This window comes from Crocodylus porosus, unplaced genomic scaffold, assembly GCF_001723895.1.
Source record: "Crocodylus porosus isolate Cpor-Errol unplaced genomic scaffold, CroPor_comp1, whole genome shotgun sequence".
Classification (NCBI taxonomy): domain Eukaryota; kingdom Metazoa; phylum Chordata; order Crocodylia; family Crocodylidae; genus Crocodylus; species Crocodylus porosus.
The window spans coordinates 75,829,810-75,849,480 of NW_017728886.1; the positions used below are offsets into that span (position 1 = coordinate 75,829,810).

Consider the following 19,671-nt stretch of genomic DNA (forward strand, 5'->3'; position numbering starts at 1 on the left):
GTGCTGCCATAATGGTGGGGATAGTGGTGTGGTGGAGTGCTGCCATAATGGTGGGGGGAAGTGTCATGGGTGCAAATGAGATGAAAATGTCTTTCAAGGATCAGTTAATTCTGCCTGTAGAGTGATATCATCATTTTTAATTATGGCCCCTTAATTTAAAAGTCAAATTATAGCAGAGCTGGAATAAGAAACTTTTCATGATTGATAGAAAAGCTGGGTAAGTGTGACTATAACCGCCTCAGTGGAATAAAGACTCCTGTAACATTTAGTTAAATTTACGTACAATGCAATAAATGTCCGTTTTGTAAGTTATTTTTTCACTGTGTTTTACAACCTTATCATATACTTGATTCATAGTACCCTCATTTCCCTTGCTTTTATTTTTTTAATTCCAGGTCTGCAATTGAAGAGGGTAAAGGGATTTATAATAACATAAAAAATTTTGTTAGGTTTCAACTGAGCACGTAAGTTTGCAATACCATTACCTTAAAAGCTTTCAGTTACTTTGTAAATGAGTTGAATTTCATAAAACACTATACAGAAGAATACACAATAAACAGTAGTATAGGTTCCATAAAGATTGGTGATGCACTAGATTAGATTATGAACGTTTTCTAAATATTAGTCTAATTTTACTCAGTAGAACTTATGTTGTCATTAAAGCAGTGTAGTAATAACCAATCCTCTAACTTTCTGACAACCCCCTTTTGTTAATATGGAAAAGGTCAAGATTTGATCAGGCTAGCAGGGGAATGGCCACCCCTAGGTTAGAGGAACTATACCCTTTAGCACCAGGGTCACTTTTTTTCTCTCCCTTGCCAAAAGCCCAACCCATGTGAAGGGTGAGGGAGTTCCACCTCCCCTTTTGATCCACACTCCAGTCTGATGGGTGTGGGAGTTTCTTCTTGCCAGCTTCCTTCCCCTATATATAAGCAGTACTGATCATAGCAACAGTTGCTTTTGGTGTTGACCTTTCTTGTCTTTGGGAGGCCTTTTTTTTTTTTTTTCCAGAAAAAGGCCAACTTTCTTGTATGTTGCATTAATCACCAAAATTATTTTCATATTTTAAACCCACCTGTCGATGAATATGCTAAATCAGGGAGGCTCAACCTGCGGCACAAGTGACATCAGGGCAGGCTGTTTGTCACATGACAGATTAGAGAGGGGACATACTGTATAGTGGCAGATAGGGCAGAAAGCAGAATAGTAGACTGGGTAGGGAGCATAGGGGAGGGAGCAGAAAGAGCAGCAAATTGGGTAGGGAAAGGGGGTCAAAATTGTACTTGGAAAGGGTGATGGGCTAAATTGTGGCAATCCTGTCAAATATCAATCCTCATTGTGCTAAATGATCCCCAGGCTTTACCTTATGAGTTAAGGTTACTTTTAGTTTTGATATAAAAACTATTTAAACTTAACACATCTGATCGTCAACACTTGAAGTGTTGTTTTAACTGATCTTCAGGAAATAGCCATACTGACAATAATGAAATGGCTTTTCTTAACAGGAGTATAGCTGCATTGACTTTAATCTCACTGGCTACATTAATGAACTTTCCTAATCCTCTCAATGCTATGCAGATTTTATGGATAAATATTATCATGGATGGACCACCAGCTCAAAGGTAAAAATATTTATTTTCACATCCAGATAAGGATCTGTACCGTTCTAGCAAAATAAAGAATGCCATGATTAGGGGAGATGGACTTCTTGTGCGTGTGTAATCTATAAAGTATCTAAACTTGTATAAAAGAAAGTGATATTTTAATTGGTATATCCTAAGACTAGAGTGCATCTTTTACCTGTGTAACTTTGCCTATCATATTGTTTGTGTTAGAGCCGTGTTGTTGCCCCTTCTTTTCAATGCATGTCTAATGAAGGTAGGGGCAATGTGGACACTTTTAAACTAGTGTCTACAGTATATTGATGACACTAAGTTTTATATCCTTCCCCTCAAACCCAGCTTTTGTTTCAGTTCTTTCTCAGTGTCTGGCTGAGATAAAAATGAACGGGCAATAAGTTAAAAACTGATGAAACTAAAAATACTCTTCCTAGCCAGAAAGAGTTTAGAATAATTATTTTAAAAAAATCATACTTTTCATGCCCCACTACTATGTATCATTTTATTTTGTTCTGATTCTTGATTTCAAATTTGTTTTACCTAATACACTATCAGAGGTTCTGAAAATCCTGGTAGCAATGCCATAATTCTGTCTGACTCTTGATCCAGGAGTAGAATCCCATAAAAGTAGGTGCATTACTCCAAAGAAAATGGTTTTTGTTGTTAAAGCTTCCCACTCAAAACAGTTGCACCCACCCCTGTTTTAGTCAACAGGATGTGGGCCCTCTTCCCCCTACTTAACTGCTTCAGGCTTTACCAAGGCAATGTCTAGACTGTGAGGATAGATTTTACCAAACAGAAGCAGGGATGTTATCTTTCCATTGTAACTGGTGTTCAGTGGTTCTTTCTCCCAAGAGTTAGGCATTGCATTTCCATAGTTACCAACTGAGCCTGGTAGTGGAAGGCATCTGAACTGTTTTGCCTGTTAACCATGGTGTCTGGCACTTGATCGCCCACAATTGAGTTAAACAGCAGAGGGTTTATGGCTTTAAAAGTAGTGTCTGCTAAGGGAGATTTGATTGCAGTTGGTTGTTCTAGAAAAGTATACTTTGTTTTAAGTTCACTTTTTCTTTAGTAATTGATCTACATACATGGTATATGAAAAAAATATAAACCATTAGTTCAAGCTGGCTTGGAGAAATGGGATTTATTGTTTAAAAATTAACCTTTAAGCTACAACATGGATGGCTTCAATTTTTAGAAAAGATATGGTAATAGGATCTAAGAGATCTTTAACATGCATGTGATAAAGGGAAATACTTCATTATTTAAGTACTGTGCAACTGCACAACTCAAAGTGCATAGACTTTAGACTGGGATTGCAAATACCCTTCTAAATGAGGCTTAGTCTGTAAACAGAACATGTAAACATTGTTTTCAGAAACATTTAAACACAATGGTTCTTTCTAAGTAATTTGCTGCTTCTAATTAATATGCCTTATGTGGTAATAAAATAAAAAGGCTTCTAAACTGTTTTTTTTTTTTAAGTCTTGGAGTGGAGCCTGTGGATAAAGATGTTATTCGGAAGCCTCCAAGAAACTTAAAGGACAGCATTTTGACGAAAAACCTGATTGTCAAAATACTTGTTTCATCAATAATTATTGTGTGCGGAACACTTTTTGTCTTCTGGAGGGAGGTACGATAAACATATGCACAATAAAGCAGGAACAGATTTCATTTACAAAAACCAAGGATTTCTTGATTTCTGCAGTTACATTGTGAATGTGGATGAACTTTTAGTTCCCAAAGGCAGTTTTACTTATGCTATGACCTAAATTATTGCAGGCTGATTAGAGAGAGAGGTTTGTAGAAGGAGGCTGAAAGGGAGAGCAATAGTAGTAATAGGTGTGACTTCAGGAATTCTCAAGCCTTCCTCATTTCCCTTCTCTCTGCCTCTCTCAACACTTCAAATACGCTTATTCTGAATCTGGGAGAGTGAGTTAAAATCTTAGAATTAGTGTTCTAAAATGTGTATGCGTTTTCTCCTTTGAAGGAAGGAAGGAAGGAATTGGAACCTTTCTTTAATGCATGACATCATTCTTGTACCCTAACAATGTGCATAAATGTTTATAAAACTGGAGCTTTCAATCACTTCATGAATTTTAGACTATTCATGAAATGTATAAGGACACTTGTGAGTGCTTGTTTACATAATTCACTAAATCAGATTGTGGCAAACATCTTTAAATTATTTTAGTAGATAAATTTGTTAGGGGCTTATGTATACTAAAACCATTTCATTGGTTTTTCTTATTGACAGCTAAGAGACAATGTCATAACACCTCGAGATACAACAATGACCTTCACCTGTTTTGTATTTTTTGATATGTTCAATGCTTTGAGTTCCAGATCTCAGGTATGTGGCCTGATGTTTAACACAACCACAGTGACGTTCTAGCCGTTTACATAGTAGCTATACTTTTTCTTGGTTGAAGATGTTCTCACTTCATTTCTAGGTTCCCAACTCTTTTTGCAGACTTAATTTCTCATCGTGTGAGAGGGCACACTTAACATGTACTAATTAACTCAAGAGTTACAGGTCTAACTTGAATTTTCTTAAACTGCAAGTCAACAGTGACTTAGTTTAGGTAACTGCTGTGTGAAATCAGAAACACTACACACAAATACAGTGGATTTGTATGGGATGGCTTGGATAGGGATGATCCTGTCTGAGGCAGGGGATTGGACTAGATAACCTCTCAAGGTCCCTTCCAGCCTCACTTCTCTGTGACTACAAATCATAGTTTTACGATAACAGAAGCAAAAAACTTGATTTAAAATTAAAGTGTTGGCCTAGCTGTACTGTACTATGCTTTTAAAAAGTGTAATAACATTATTAAATATCAGACCAGAGTTGCATGCAGTATTCAGAAGCAAAATGTCATTATTTTGTCTTTAACATTTTTTTTTAAATTCCCCAAGTCTGAGTTCTAGAAAGGTAACCACATCTAGAAATAGACTTTTTTGCATTATGTGTTTCATCGCAAATCAGTAAGGTACTGAGAGTCTTCAGATTTAAAATGACAGATATAATAAAATGTATTATGTCTTTTCATTTCGCAGACAAAATCTGTGTTTGAGATTGGACTTTGCAGTAATAAAATGTTCTGTTACGCTGTTCTTGGATCTATAATGGGGCAGTTACTGGTCATTTACTTCCCTCCACTTCAGAAGGTTTTTCAAACGGAAAGCCTGAGTGTCCTGGGTAAGAAAAGTCTTTCTTTTCTATATTGGTACTGCTCAAGCAATAATTAATTCAGGGATGGCCAACCTGCAGTACATCTGCCACAAGTGGCAGGTCTGAGAGGAGATGAGTGGTGCAGAGGGCAGGGAGCAGAAAGGGCAGTTTAGGCATGGAAGAGGCTTGGAGCGGTGGGTGGAGAAGGCGTAGGACTGATTTGTGGCTTGTCTGCCAAAAGGTTGGCTCCCAGTGGATTAATCCATAAATTAGCTGACTGATGGTTGTAGAATACTTTTTATCTTTAATTCCTAAGTGAAATAATGGTGCAGACCCTCATTTTGTAAGTTCTGGTTACTTCTCTTGGAGAGCAGTGATTAAATGGATATGGTGAGATGCACAAAACAAGTAGATAAGAACCATATTATACTGGGATAGGCAAAACCAAAGTACTTTACTTAAGGAGAGAATTTCAGTGTTCAAAAATCTTGTCTGGAAACTTCAGTTTGTGGCTGGTTAAAATGTTTCAATGGCATGATTTTGAAAGGCTGCAGTTTGCCAGTCATCACTTCAATATTTTTATTTTACTCTTATTTTTCTTCCAGAGTAGTTACAGCTATTTCTGCTGTTGTTTTTTGGAGGTAAAAATAAACTATCTCTAGTAGAGTGTACTTCTCAACCTTTTTTTTCTTTCCTTGATATAGTGTTGACTCCAAGAAGCTGGCTTTTGTTCAGAATAGTATCTAATTGTATTGCTTACAAGAAAAGACTTTACTTTCTAGCAATAAATGTTAATACCATATTTACCTCAATCCAAGACTATTTCAAATTTAAGACAACCTCCAATAATTAGATGTTGTGTATGAAATATTTATAAATTTGTTATAATTTATCGGAGAGCTGTCTTGAATTTGTCCCCTTGCTGCTACAGTGGGGAAAGCAGGGAGATAGGTAGTTTGGGGAACAGGAAGCCCCCACCACTTCCTTCCCTGCTTCTGGTGCCCCCCCTCCCAGCCTGTTCCTTTCAGCCTCTGTTCCCCTGGCTGTACTTGCTTTCAAGCTTCGCTCTGGCTCCATTTCCTCCCAGGCTTGGAGCATGTGCAAGCTCCAGCCCCTGCCCAGCCATACAGCAGTGTCTCAGGGCTGGAGCTACCGCTGCCTCTACTCTGGTCAGGCAGAGTCCAGAGTTTGCATCTGCTCTGTGCCAGGAGGGAACAGAGCCAGAGCTCTGCCTAACACTAAGCAGTGGTAGGGGAGCAAACAAAGACTTCAGGGTGGATGGGCAGGCAGCTGCTTCATCTGTGACTCTGGCTGTGACCTAGGCTTGGAGCCAGAGTTGGAGCTGCAGCAACTGCTTATTGCTTGGCCCTTACCTCCTCTCCCCCTCCCTTGAATCTAAGACGAGAGACTTTTTCCCCCTAAGATAACTGGGGGGGGAAGTCTCATCTTGAATTCAAGTAAATATGGCAGTTTCTACATATGCAATATGAAATTCATTTAATAGATTAATACATCATGTCAGTCTTCAGTTATTTTGGAGTAGTAACCTGTGGATGTTTATGTTTATGTCCTGCAAAAACTTACTTTTTACGTATTCTGAAAAAGCTTATCCCTAATGATTAGAAAGAAATATCTTGTCATATACTTCAGAACAAGTTGTGCATGGTTTAGTTTTGACCGTCTTTCTTCAATTACCCAGAAATTAAAAACAAATCCTACTGTCTCTTCTAGATTTGTTGTTTCTTCTGGGTCTCACCTCTTCTGTGTGCATTGTGACAGAAATTATAAAGAAGGTTGAAAGAAGCAAGGAGAAGATCCAGAAACGTGGAAGTTCTTCGTCCTCTTCGTTGTCTTTTCTTGATGTATGATGCATATTGCATTCTTTTGTTTGCAAACCTAGGGATTGCTGTCTAAGGATGTAGGCGAGAGCAAAACAGAATTGGAAGGATAAAGAAATCCCAAGGGCTGTTGACAAGTCCTTTTATGTTTCACTGACTAAAAATGAACGTTCGTATTTCAAGACTGTTGAGAATTTAACTTCCGGTTGTGGGAGTAACAAAAGAAATTATGCAACTTTGGTAACGTTTTTCTTCAAACCTAAATTTACTTTTGAGATTGAATGGAACTTTGTAAACTGTGTGGGGAGTTACTTTAAAGAGAGATGTCTAAGTCCAAGTCCCACCTTCTGCACTTAAGAGGTATAACTGTATAAAAAAACCTTACCTTAGATATAAATATTTTAGTTTTGTTTTTATTTAAAAAATATTGTATTCCTTTTCTCTAATGGTGGTGGGGCTTTGTTACTAATACAAGGATAAAATTAAATATTTCAGAGGCATTCCATTGGTTTAGAATTTGAGTCACAAGAGTGCCATATTTCAGCTACTGTATTTATTTACTTTATCCTGCAATGTGTAAGCGGCTCAAGTACCTTGTGCTACAATTTTTTGTATCCTAAGTTTTTTGCACAGGATGTGACCACTGTCGGATCACTGTTTTTTTTTTAATTTTCTTTCTTTTTGTGATTGAAAAGCCTATACTGCAATTTGAAGTAAATGTTTGCTTTTCTTAAAATAAGTGTGGTGTCTAAGCCAATGTTTTGAACAAAACCAGCATTTTACTGAAGTATCTTGTTTGTTTTCTGGCCTCTCTGGAGAAATCAAATTCCAGTTTTCCCTCTCAACATGATAAATGATAGCACAGGGATTCTTGCTCTTGGGTACCATGAATTTCTGATTTTTGCACCCCTTGAATGAAGCTGAACTCCATTTTCTATCTCTGCTGTTACTTAAGGAAATGTCAGAATATTTCTTCTTGCAGTCCGGCTTATAGTCAACCAAATTATAGAGCAATTCTTGGAACAGAATGTTTTACCAAATTGCCTCAATATAACCAAACTAGTGTTAATTTACAGTAATGTCTGGGCACTCTGGATAGTTCAGTGGTGTTTATTTTAGATGCTTCAAATACAGAGCAAGGCTTAATGCAATGTTAATTTGAAACAGCAGTGAATAACTTAATCACATTCTTGAATTCAAGGTCTTAATTACCTTAGTTCACTACAGCTACTTTAACAATCACATGGTTTGTCCATCCCTGTACTTCAGAGGTAGGGGAATTGATTGGATATTCACTTTATTCCTTCTCCTCACCTCACCCCCAGCTCAAATAAATATAAACTATAAATTATAACTTTAAATAAAAGATGTCTGAAGAATAAATGCTAGCTAGGTAGAGAAAATAATTATATCTACTATGTTAGTGTGCTGCTTTCTTTCTGGATGTAAGGAATTGTGGTTATGAGAAGTTATATTTGATCATTTTAGGACATGTCCAGATCAGCATGCATGTGCAGTTTGCAGTGCCGCAGACCTATGGTGCTGCAAACTGCACACAGTGTGCATGCAGATGTTCACCATGCTAATTTGCAGCACGGTGGATAGTTTTGACACTGGGTGATGCCTGTGTCAAAAAACCTGTCCCAGAAAAAAGCAGGGCGGTGTACATTGCAGCAGTGTATGCCGCCCTAAACAGGAGCCTGGCTGGCCAGATCCATGCTCTGGCTGCTAGCCATGGGCCCAGATCGCTGATGCTGGAGTCCCTTTGGAAAGGCTGTGGGGGCCAGCCCAGATGACAGCCCCAGCCTCTTCTACCCTATACAGGGCTACTTGCCATGTGCCAGAGCGTGCGTGCAGGGGTGTTCCCTGGGGACAACTAGCAATAGCACAAATATGTAGTTATCCCTGGGGAAATGCACATTCCTTCTGTTCATGGGGACATGCCCAGTGTTCTTGCTGCAGAGCCAGGAGACTTTCCTTGTCATGTAAGTGGTTTCAGGGACAAAACTGGTAGTTATAATGAAGCTTAAGGGGAAAAACAGTCCATTTATTGCCACAACCCTGAACACTATTTCTATTTTTCAAGGCTTGACTAATCTGAAGAATGAGGCAAGTAGTTTTTTTTTGTGATATCTCATACTGGACCAACTATATGGTTGGGAGACGCATTAGACAAGCTGTCAGGCGCACAAACCCAAGGAAGGGCACTTGGTGCTGTAAATCTTGTCTAACGTCTCTTCCAACTATACTGTTTGTCAAATAAAGGTAACACTGAAAAATCCTTGCCTATTCTTATATTTCCTGGACTGTCACAGCCATAACAATACTCTAACCCTATTACAACACATCAGGATGAAGACATTCTTAAGAAGAGTAAACCCAAAGGGAAGCCAGAAGGAAAAAAATTTAGATGGGGCTGAAGTTTGAACATTTAGGAAAATGAGGAAGGTAGAAGTCAAAGTATCTTTTTAATGTATTGTATATATTTGAAAAAGTAACCAGAGACTACAACTGCATGTGGAAAACTTTGATGCACACTAGAACAACCAGTAACTGGCAATTGCCTATATATCTTAAAATCAGGAAAAAAACAAATACCTCTCATTGGCGGGGAGGTGGGAGGCCAGACTAAAGGAAAGATATTGCTCATTCAAAACTGGAAAGTAGCCTGAATTGAGACCAAATTCCTTAATTACAGGAACCTAAAGTGAAGCACTTAAAATTAGCACCCTGTTGCTCAAAAGTGAGCACCTAGAACAACCATTTAAGGCCACCTGTGGCGAGAGGGGAGAGGTTTTCCCTTTCTAGGCTTACCAGTTTGAGATCATCTGAAGCATAAGGTGCATTTTCATCCTCTTCAATTCAGGTCAAGTTTCCCCCACCTTTCTCCCCCTAATTACTCAAAAGATGGTTGGAGACCTCTTCTGGATCTTAAGATGATGTAATAAATATATTCATTTTATTGATATTCTGAATAGTGATTTAAGCTTCAATAATTTTTTAATGAAGGTATACAACATTCAGTTCACCTGGCTTTACAGGAGGTAGTTGAATTTTGAAATGGGAAATGCAACACTTTCCAATATTGAGTTCTTTCCTTTGTCCTGTCGGGAGTTGTATAGTGCTCACAGAATGCCTTCTGGTCATATTTTAGTAATCTTTTTCAGAAGGCAGGACATCTGGCTGGTTCAGGATCTCTCCTCTGAACTTCAACCTGAGTGAGCCATAGGATAAAACTGACTAAATGGTTCTGATCCCTAGATCCTGGGATTGATGCCACTACTATAAGCAGAAAAATTTGGACAATACATCTCAAAGAGACTGAGATAAATAAACGGTTTAAACCAAGGGTGCTGAGTCCCTGGCATATGGGTCACAGTTGGCCCATTGCACTCCCCCAAGGATCAGGAAATATAATGTTGGGGGGAGCGGTGGCAATTAATACCACCACCCCTAAGCCACTGCCAAAATTACAAGCCCCATGTGGTTGAACTATGGCCAGATCGGACCATTGCCATGCAGCTAGAGTAAGGTTCTGGCCCTGCCTGCCCCACATGCTGGATCAGGGCCACCAGACAAATCTGCCCTGACGAAGGACCTGGCATTGCCCATGTGGCCCATGAGATGAAAAGGTTGGGCATCGTTGGTTTAAACAAATTCCAGTTACATACTCTGTGAAATATATGCATCATAATCCTGACAATTCATTAGTAAAAATTTGGCAAGTGATTCTGCTTACAGAAACTTCCTAACTTAAAAATATAAACATGTATCTGAGTACAAACTTTGCCTACCTGACAAACCTTAATCGCACAAGAATCTTATCAGATGCCCTAAACCTTGCTAAAGCCAATATAACTTTGTAAGTAACTTTTTAAGATGCACAAGTAACCTTTTTCCTTTTCTCAAACCTTCAGTGAGCATGAATATTTAGTTTTCTTGGGGTTTCTTTTCATTTTTATAAACAAATAATTGAATTGTTTGGGACTTTCAGCTTTATAGGATAGTGTCTACTTTGGATATGCAAAACACCTATAAGTTATCAATTTAGTTGAAACATTTTTAAAATGCAGATTTAAACAGTACACCAGACTAGTTCCATTCAAAATTCATCAGCTTTCTAAAATGCACATCCCAATTTTATTTTAATAGTTTATTTAAGAGACATTTCTCTCTCTTTCTCTAAACCCAAATAGCTGAGTCACATGTGTGTGAAGCTCTGGCTGTCTTTTTAGAACAATGCATTGAGATTATCAACATAAACTACCTAGAATCAGCTTGGCCGTACACCTCCTGGGGCCAAATAAATTTTTACATAGTCAAAAAGACTGGACTCAATAAGATCTGTGCTTGAGTGAGCATTTTGGGTTCTACTCATGAACTTAAATTAAGATGTGAATTTTGCAGCTTTGTAGCTGTGAGTGGTGCAGTCCATAAAGTGGTTTGCTATTGTTAAGAAAAGAAATAGCATTCAAAATAGCATAGAATGGTTAACTTTCTCTAAGATTGTACTTGGGTGCCATCTGCTGGTAAGTTACTGAAAAACAAGGTAGGCCTTAGGCACAGGAAGAAACTTTTTTGCAAACTTTCTATCTTGCAAGTAGTCCTTTCATAAATCTAAACAGTACTAAGTGTCTCACTTCTTTTCAAACAGCTTAACGCAATGTTTATTTTTCAGGAATATGGGCATCTGAAATCATCTGCAACCTGCAAAATTTAACAACTGAATTCTATGTGCAAAACATTAATTGATAAGCCCATCTGGCTCCAGGGATACCCGTCTCCCAGTTCTATGCACAGTTCTTTATCACATGGGCTCCTTAGTGTGTTTTTGTTTTCAGAAAAGAAAGGTGGCTTTTGGGTTTTAGTAACATCCTTGGAGTAAAATGTTTGACAAAAGACTGGTACAGGTTTACAAAACGGTTCTCTCCCCGAACCTCATTTTTGCATGTTTCCAATGAATGTGATTTTGTTGACAGAATTTAAACTCCTTGAGCCGATCTGGTAAATATTTTCCAAGTGTAAAAATGTTGAATGTTATATGTAAAGCCATCAATATTACTATGTCTTAGAGCTATTGCTTTATAGAAATTGTTACTCTTGAAGATCAGGCTGCTTAAAAACATGTAAAAAAAATATATTTCCTGGATAACTTTCAAACAATCTATCCATGTACTTAGGACAATGAACTCATAAGAGCAATAATGGATAATCATCCATCAGAAGGAAAATGCAATATAACTAATGTATCAATATGTTATTGATGTCCTGTGACTTTAGCCTGATCAACCTCAGATCCCTGTGAGAGAACCACTTCAGGCTGAGAACTTCTATCTAAGAAGTAAATGTTTCCTGAAAAATCTTTTCTAGAAATTTCACTATGAAAAACAGTCTAGGAAATGGGAGTGAAAGCACAGGAACAGGCAAAGATGGAGCAGAGATCAGAGGTGCTTGAGATCTGGTGAGTACTGGATAAAGCCCTAATGACAGATGCAGTTAATAACCAAAGAACCTCTTAATCCAGAGAAAGAGACATATAATTAATACTAGCTTTTATTGCAAAGGACATATTAAAAATATGATTTGTTCTTACATTTATGTGCATGGAACTGACGATCTCAGCTGAGAAGTATAATGGGTAACTACCTACTGAAATCCTAAGAGCTGTTATCTAAATAACGTAAGTTTCATGTGAGGTACACCAAACATTTTCTATTGAATGCCAAGTGCTAAGACAATTATAGCTCACATCTTTAACATTCTTCTTTTTAGAGCCTTCAGGGAGGGAAACTTTTCTTGCCAATCTCTCAAGTGGTAACAAATACTTTTCAAGGGAGAAAAGGCCATTTTGTGGTAGCTCTCAGTAGTATTAAAACTCCATATTTCTTTTTTTCTTAAGCAAAACAGGATAGAAAAGGCACAGGTTCCTCCTTGTCCTCCCATGACAGGGCAGCAATTGGAATATCACATGGAAGGTGCAAATGGCCTGACTTCCACTATAAGTCAATGGACGTTAACCTCTGTTGGCAAATGCAAAGCAGCATTACTTGTTTTTCACTACAATGTAATTTAAGTCAGCATCCTCTTACAAGTTAAAATGGTTTAAATATATACCTCCAAAGTGAACTTAAAATGGGTTTCCAGTGTGGTGTCCAAGATCTTTTCTTTCCTGAGAGGGAACTGGAGATGAGGGAAGAATGTAATCTTAAAGAGCCTGGCTTTGAAGTGCCAAACTTGTTTTATTCCTCTACTCTTGAGGAGCTTGGATACTCGTTGATTACTTTAAGAAAGCTCCAATAACTTAATACCTACAATTAAGAAAACTGTAATATGTAATATTTAATGCACAAAAATCCCTGCAACAGGATTAATTCTAAAAAAAGATCCAGTTTGGATCAAATTTTGTGAACAGGCCAGTCAAATTCCAATACAATCCATGCACTTCAGCGTAACTACTGCCCATTCGTGCAGCATTAAAGATCATTCCTTGCATGTGTCGTCATTAATCTTCCATTTCGAGTAATGCAAATCTATTGAGATCATGTAAAGGCTGAATTTCCATTGTTACACACTTACTGGTAGTCTCTTCCTGATTAGCCGCTTTCTTTTTTTCCTTGCAGGACTTAAACTTGGTCTTCTGAAAGAAGTCTGAAGGTACAGCTGACTTAACAGTATGTAACAGATCAAAATAAAGCTGACTTATCTTTGGAGACAGGCTAAGTAGACTTTCTGCTGAGGGTGATGACTTAAGCTCATGACACAGTCTATGCACAACAGTTCCACTATAAAGCCTGGTCAAAGGAAGAAGGAAAAAAATATTTAGAACCTTCTATATCTATAAATCTAGGAAAAATATGCTGTTTAATTAAATTGATTTTTTTTTTTTTTTTTTTAAATTTTAAGCCGCAATCTCATCCATGATTTTCTCAGCTATGCTCCTCTGAAAAATGATTGTTTAAGCCAGGGCTGTCCAACTGGTGGCCTGAGCAGGGCCAGCACATGGCTTGTGGGCCCCTTCAGTTGCCTCTCCCATTGCTGTGCACCACTGTTCAGCCTGCACAGTGTGGGGCTGTGCCCTTCCGGTATGGCAGGTAAATCCCAGGAGGGCTCCTCCTGGTGGGAAGCAGCAGTGCTGGGGGTCCCACTTCTGCAGCATATGGCCACAGCTGCACACTGGCACAATGTATGGCCCCAGCTGCACTGAAGTTAGTCCTTATATAAGCTTTTAGAAAAGCTGGCTAAACCAATGTCACAATGTTCTATTCAAATCCAAATTGTCAGTAGGTGCATGATCACATAGCTATTCATAGGGACAATACAGATTTTAAGAAAATAGTCTTTTGAAAACGGGCAAAATGTAGTACTTCAGATGACAGCTACATTTTTTTATAAATTACAATGTTTGTATTTGATCAGAAAAGCTGGATTATGTTAGCATCTAGTTGCTGAGAATTTGGGAACATTAGTCATATCTTCAAGTTTCACTGTGCTGTTTTTATTTGAACACTACATGTGAGCAAAGAAATATTTTTAATTTACAAAGGTAAGTAAGATTATGTGAAGACAAGGATTATGTCTCTGCATTTAACAAGTTACAGAACATATTGGACCCCTAGAAAGAGAAATGACTTCCCAGCATGTTGAATATTGTTGAGAATGCTGAATTTAAGTAGAAAGCTGGAATAAACCTGTAATTAGATTTATATCTAGATAGGGCCCTTAACTTGGATATAAACCCAAAATGCAGATGCTAGAAATAAGCTGTGAAAGTGGTTATACTATAATGTATGCAACTGTTCTGTAATACATCGTATAAACCATACTGCTACAATGCAACTGCTTAGCATCTCGCTGTAAAGTTCCAGATGACTTCCACATGCTTTTAAAGTTTAATTCTTTTTCAGGTTTTCAGTTTGTACTTTTATCTTCACGAATTACTTCTCTGCTCATTCTTCCAGTTGTTTGCCCAGTTTCTGGTGCATGCTACCTAAAAGGTTTTAATCCCTTGAATATTTTTGATGGCCTCACTAAGCATGTGGGAGATCAGGCCTTAAGCTTGCGAATTTTAATGTCGCATGATTTCAGTCACAGCAATCTCTTATAAGGCAAAGGTCAGAAAGAGCCACTATATCACGTAAGTTGACAACCAAAATGTTGCAAGCCGTTACAGATCACCCCATATTGCCTGTATTGAAAGAAAACTGTTTTGCTAAAACATTTCAAAGGAGATTGTTATATCTTGGGTCAAAAAATGTATGCAGTAATTATGAAAAGCTGAGTTGCTGAAGCATTAGAAGCTGCTAGCATTTGTTAAGTGTCAGAGTGTACTGTATAAAAGAAGATAAACTCTTACAACTTCAGCAAATCTCTAACCCAAGAAGCTCATAAAGGCACAGCAAATGTAATATGAGATAACAAAGGAAATAGGATGGAAGAGTGGCATTATACCTGCAACACTTCATAACTCTGTTATGAATTCTTACCTAGTTAGGTCTGGCTCAGGGAGAGGAGATGAGAGTAGCTGGTTGAGATACAATCCCATCTGGAGACAGCACTGCCACTGACAAAATGTGTGGGCTGTATCTAAATCCAGGCCTGTATTCTGCAGTTTCTTTTCCTTCCATTTCAGAAAATGGTCATATGCTACCTTGTTGTCTTTAACATGGAAAACCTCAGGACCTAGAGTTTGAAAAGACAAGCAAGAGTATTTTGGAGACTTTGTACATTCTTCTGTGATAGATACCTATAGACCTCTTGTAGTAATAGTTCTATACACAAGCCTTAGAAGAAACTGTATTATTCAAAATATCTTGAATTGTTATTGCTTAAGAACCACAATCTGTGTGTCTATTGAGAATTCAGTCATTTTACTTGCTTATTGACTACAAGCACACACATTACATGAGCAGTGGACCAACTTGAAAATAATTAAAAGGTCCCTCACTTTTTGCCAATTAATGAGAAACAAATGGGAGCTGCATTGTCCATCCTCTCTCGTCCATAACTCTGAAAGAAAAAAAACCCCCACCTTGGCATGCACTTTCTTGCTCCCTCAAATCAGGGATTCCTCAAATCTTAGGGTGGCAAGTGCCACTTGGTGTCTTTATAACAAACATAATTGCATTTCCTCTCCCAGAAAGAACAAAGTTCTCACAGAAATGGAAGAAGTTCTGTACTTAAAGTCCGTGTACTAACCATGGCTTTGGAATTAGAATGCATTGCCATAAGACGGGCAACGTGAGTGTTTTTTGTAAGTAAAGGTAAGTTTAGCAAAGATTCATATCTTGGTAACACAACTTTTCCTATAGGAAGCATGTCTCTCAGTGGTGGAAGCTGCACCATTTTTTTTTTAAACATCTGCATACTAAGTCTGATGATAAACATTTACCCCTCCTTGTAGCCCTCTTAATCTTAAAGTCCCAATGCAAGATTTACAAAGGCAGATACCACCTCACAGGATACATGAATATTATTTATCCATTTAAAGAGGCACAGAAAAGTTAGATGACCTTCCAAAGACAGGGTGAATTGGAAACAGAATTGAGTTTATAAATTCAAATTCCTCAGCTCTCAACTGCTGGACAGAACCTTGTTTTTGAATAACAATGTAAAAAATTTACTGCTTTGGATGGAGTATAAGTTATCGTTCATTTGTATGGATGTGGACAAGTTAAGAATAGGGAAAAATTATAACCAGGACACTCATCTGCATGTAAACCAAGCATCTAGAATGAAAGAAGCCAAGGTTTAATTCTTTGGAGACCTACCTGGGCTACTCATTGTCCTCTGCAGTTCTCCAAATACAATTCCTAGAAGTAATGCTTTCAAATGATGCAGTTTCACTGTAGGTTCTGAATAACGTGTCCAATAGCAGGTTACAGCAACAGGGAGCTGCAAGTGGCTGGGGATAGGCTCTAGGATGTTAGATTTCACTCCAAGGGTCTCCAACAGAAGCTTCAGGCGATCTGACATGGGGACCTGCAAAGCAGTCACAATTTTACATTAAAAAAATGGATGTTTTACTGCATCCACTTGCACCTATATTTTCTTTGATGACTTTGCCCCAGTTCAAATAACATACTTTAGTGTTAAACAGCTAGTACTTCGATCACTTTTTGTTAAAAATAAGAAAACTCTTTAATATTGAAATAATGTAGATGACTTTTTTTTCCCATTTAACAAATTTCAGAGATCTTCTGTGCAGTGCGTACTTTTGTCAGGACATGGAATCATTAAAAGAAAATGAGGTTGATGTTTTGTGGTATTTACTATGTAAGGCTAGGCTTTTCAAGTTGAAGTCAGACGTAGGTGTAGAAATAGGATTTTAAACAATATACATATTAAAAATATGTCCACTTTGTTTATATAACTATTAGAGCTGAGCACACTTGAAAAAAATCTAGTCACCATTGCATATTTAAGTCATTCTGAGCAGGCCCCATCCAAATTGAACAGTGGACTCTTCCGTATGAAATATTTCACAGGTCTGCACTTGTTTCACTTGTACTGTAGGAGCCCCACTTCATACGAGTTTTGGCTAATACAGTAATTCTCAACCAGGGTGTTGCAGCACTCCAAGATTTCCAAATAGAATCCATAGTGTCAAAAACATTCAGCTGTGGTCTGAGTTCTTTACAACTGAAGAACTGCTTAATTTTTTTTCCATAATAATAATAAAGTGAAAGCTGAATGCTGGCAGTTTGTGAGGGGTGCCTTGAGTCTAAAAAGGTTGAGAACCACTGAGCTAATAGATTAGACTATTTTTTAAAAGACCCTACAGAAGTGCAATAACACTGGTGCATGTATATCAGTTACACGGTTCTAAAAAAAATTGTATTACAAAAAATGTGTCCTGATTTAATGAAAGACTAGCATGCTTGCATACACACCAAGGCCAGATTAAGGTGCCTTAATATCTGTATTGCTTTGGAGGAGTGGGAGTTTGTGGGTCATGAACAAGTATCAATTTCAGGTGGACCTAAGCAGCAGACTGCTATAATTTAGGGAACAGTTACTTGCTAGTGGAAAACACATGTTGCCAGGATGGTTAAATAAGTAAATGCACTGCTGTAAAAACAGATTCAACACATTCACTCTGAAAGTCAGAATGGCCATCCCTACAGTATTCAAGATCTGGATTATTTCCAGTTTGCCCGGAAGCAACCTTGTGTAACCTCACAATTAAGCATCTTTAAAATGGGTGTGGGAAATATTTCCATTCCTCTTACTGGCAAGAGTTGCTCCATAATATAGTGCACAGAACTGGCACCTTTAATCCCAGAGCTCAACCTACAAGTTTCCTGTGGAATTTCAACCCCAGCATTGCTCAAGAAGCAGCTTCAGTTCCTGCTTTATTTGTAGTTGTACAAAGAGCTGGAACAGTTGGAGTTTTTGGTGTGACGCTCTCCAGTGCACTCTACTGGAGTACATAATGGATTTTTCTGAAACATATAAAGTCTGACTAAATCCAAATGAGTTTTCAGGGGGATGGAAAGACGCCTCTAAATACAAGTCTAATCTTCCTGCTTTCCCCCCCAAAAAACAAGTAATCCCCCAGAATTCTTGTTCCTAAAGTTTTGGTCAACAAGATTGGTTTCTGAAGGCTTATATTCAAAACAACACAGGAATTATAATTGAAAGTTTGGGACAACATTAAATATGGGAATGACAATCAGTTCTGCCTGTACTGACAAGTATCATCTAAAAAGAAATATGTAATATGGAAGAGAGATGCAGTCTCTTTGATTGTTGCAAACTAAAGATCATGAGTCTGTAACCATTCACAAATGAAGCCTAGTGGTTATAAGTAATGCATTGGGAGTGGGCTGTGCCCCGCCCCTGAGATTTCTATGCTTAAAGTTTGGTGCAGGACTGCAGCCTGGCTGGAGCCAGCATTCAATGATGGCAGCGTAGAGTACTGCACCCCCACCTTCCCCAGCATCAACACTTATTACATGGTATGGTCTTGCTAACAACAATAACCAGCATATCTGATAGCAAGCTGGCTGACTTGGGTGGTGGATATTTTCTTCCTTTCATTTGCATAACATCATTATCCACAACATCTGCTGCCTTAGCCGTATACCTTGGTTAACTTGTCCAAAGGTAGATGGTCACTGCAAAATGGCACAGGCAGCACTGTAGTCTGAACAAATGTTTTCTTAAGGGTCTTCTGGAATCTGTCAAATTCCTGAACAACTGGCAGCTGTGCAGGCAGCTTCGCGTCCCCGCAGGTTTCTGAGTCCTGGCCAGGATTCAGAAGCAACCCGTAGATCACCTGCCGGATGGGCAGCGCTACAGCATGAGCGCTTGGTCTTTGCATGTTCTCCACCTGCACATGGAGGAACGTTCGTCTGAGGATCAGAGCATCTGTCATGAAGGGAGACAGGTCGCCTCTTGCCAGGGACCTGAGCATCCAGCAGGGTAACTCCAGCTCCCGGCCCACCCGTGACTCGTAGCTTCCTGTCTCAAAGAAGTCCTCGAGGTTCCCGTCGGCCCGTTCATACTCGTCCAGGGAGGCGTGTAGCAGCTCTCTCACTTGCTGCCTCTCGTGCTCTCGGAGATGCTGCACCACACTGTCGACTGCTTCGGCAGGGTTGGCAAAGCCCGCCAGCCAGCTCAGGAGCCTGCAGATTTGCCCGTGTTTCCTTGCCCCCCGGCGGCGACAGCAACTTTGCGTGGGCAGGTGTGCTTTGCAGAGGAAGGTGTCGAGGGCTGGCAGACGGCCGCGGTCGTTGCCACTCAGCAGGGCAAAGAGGGGCAGCAGGGCCTGGTCGAGGCGGCCAAAGTGGGCGCAGAGCTTGTCTGCCGAGAAGCAGCGGGTGGGGATGTAGCACTCTGGGCTCTCTCCGGCGACGTCCCTCCACTGGAAGTAGCCGAGGGGGCAGTAGCCAGCGGGCAGGCGGAAGGTGCAGAAGTCGCTGTCGGAGCCGAGCAGCGGGCAGCCCCAGCGCCGGGCCAGCGCTGCTGCGTCACGGTCTGCTTCGCCCAGGCACTGCACGAATGGCACCCCCGCACCCGCCAGCACCTGGCGGAA

General features: G+C 39.2%; 2 protein-coding genes across 3 annotated transcripts in view; one reads left to right on the forward strand and one right to left on the reverse strand.

Annotated features, from left to right (window-relative positions):
• The window catches only part of ATP2C1 (ATPase secretory pathway Ca2+ transporting 1), a 100,687-nt gene extending 93,265 nt beyond the window's left edge, over nucleotides 1-7,422 (forward strand). For both annotated transcript variants that reach the window (XM_019536765.1, XM_019536773.1), the window contains exons 22-27: nucleotides 396-464; nucleotides 1,506-1,622; nucleotides 3,108-3,255; nucleotides 3,880-3,975; nucleotides 4,683-4,824; nucleotides 6,529-7,422. In XM_019536765.1, the coding sequence (XP_019392310.1) occupies nucleotides 396-464; nucleotides 1,506-1,622; nucleotides 3,108-3,255; nucleotides 3,880-3,975; nucleotides 4,683-4,824; nucleotides 6,529-6,665 (709 nt within the window). In that variant the 3' untranslated portion in view covers nucleotides 6,666-7,422. The remainder of the gene's footprint in view (nucleotides 1-395; nucleotides 465-1,505; nucleotides 1,623-3,107; nucleotides 3,256-3,879; nucleotides 3,976-4,682; nucleotides 4,825-6,528) is intronic.
• Nucleotides 7,423-12,462: 5,040 nt separating this feature from the next.
• Nucleotides 12,463-19,671, reverse strand: part of ASTE1 (asteroid homolog 1 (Drosophila)) — a 7,755-nt gene continuing 546 nt past the window's right edge. The window contains 4 exon segments of the mRNA XM_019536785.1: nucleotides 12,463-13,426; nucleotides 15,119-15,314; nucleotides 16,403-16,613; nucleotides 18,721-19,671. The exon segment at nucleotides 18,721-19,671 is cut by the window's right edge and continues 113 nt beyond it. Coding sequence (XP_019392330.1) covers nucleotides 13,138-13,426; nucleotides 15,119-15,314; nucleotides 16,403-16,613; nucleotides 18,721-19,671 — 1,647 coding nt within the window. The 3' untranslated portion in view covers nucleotides 12,463-13,137.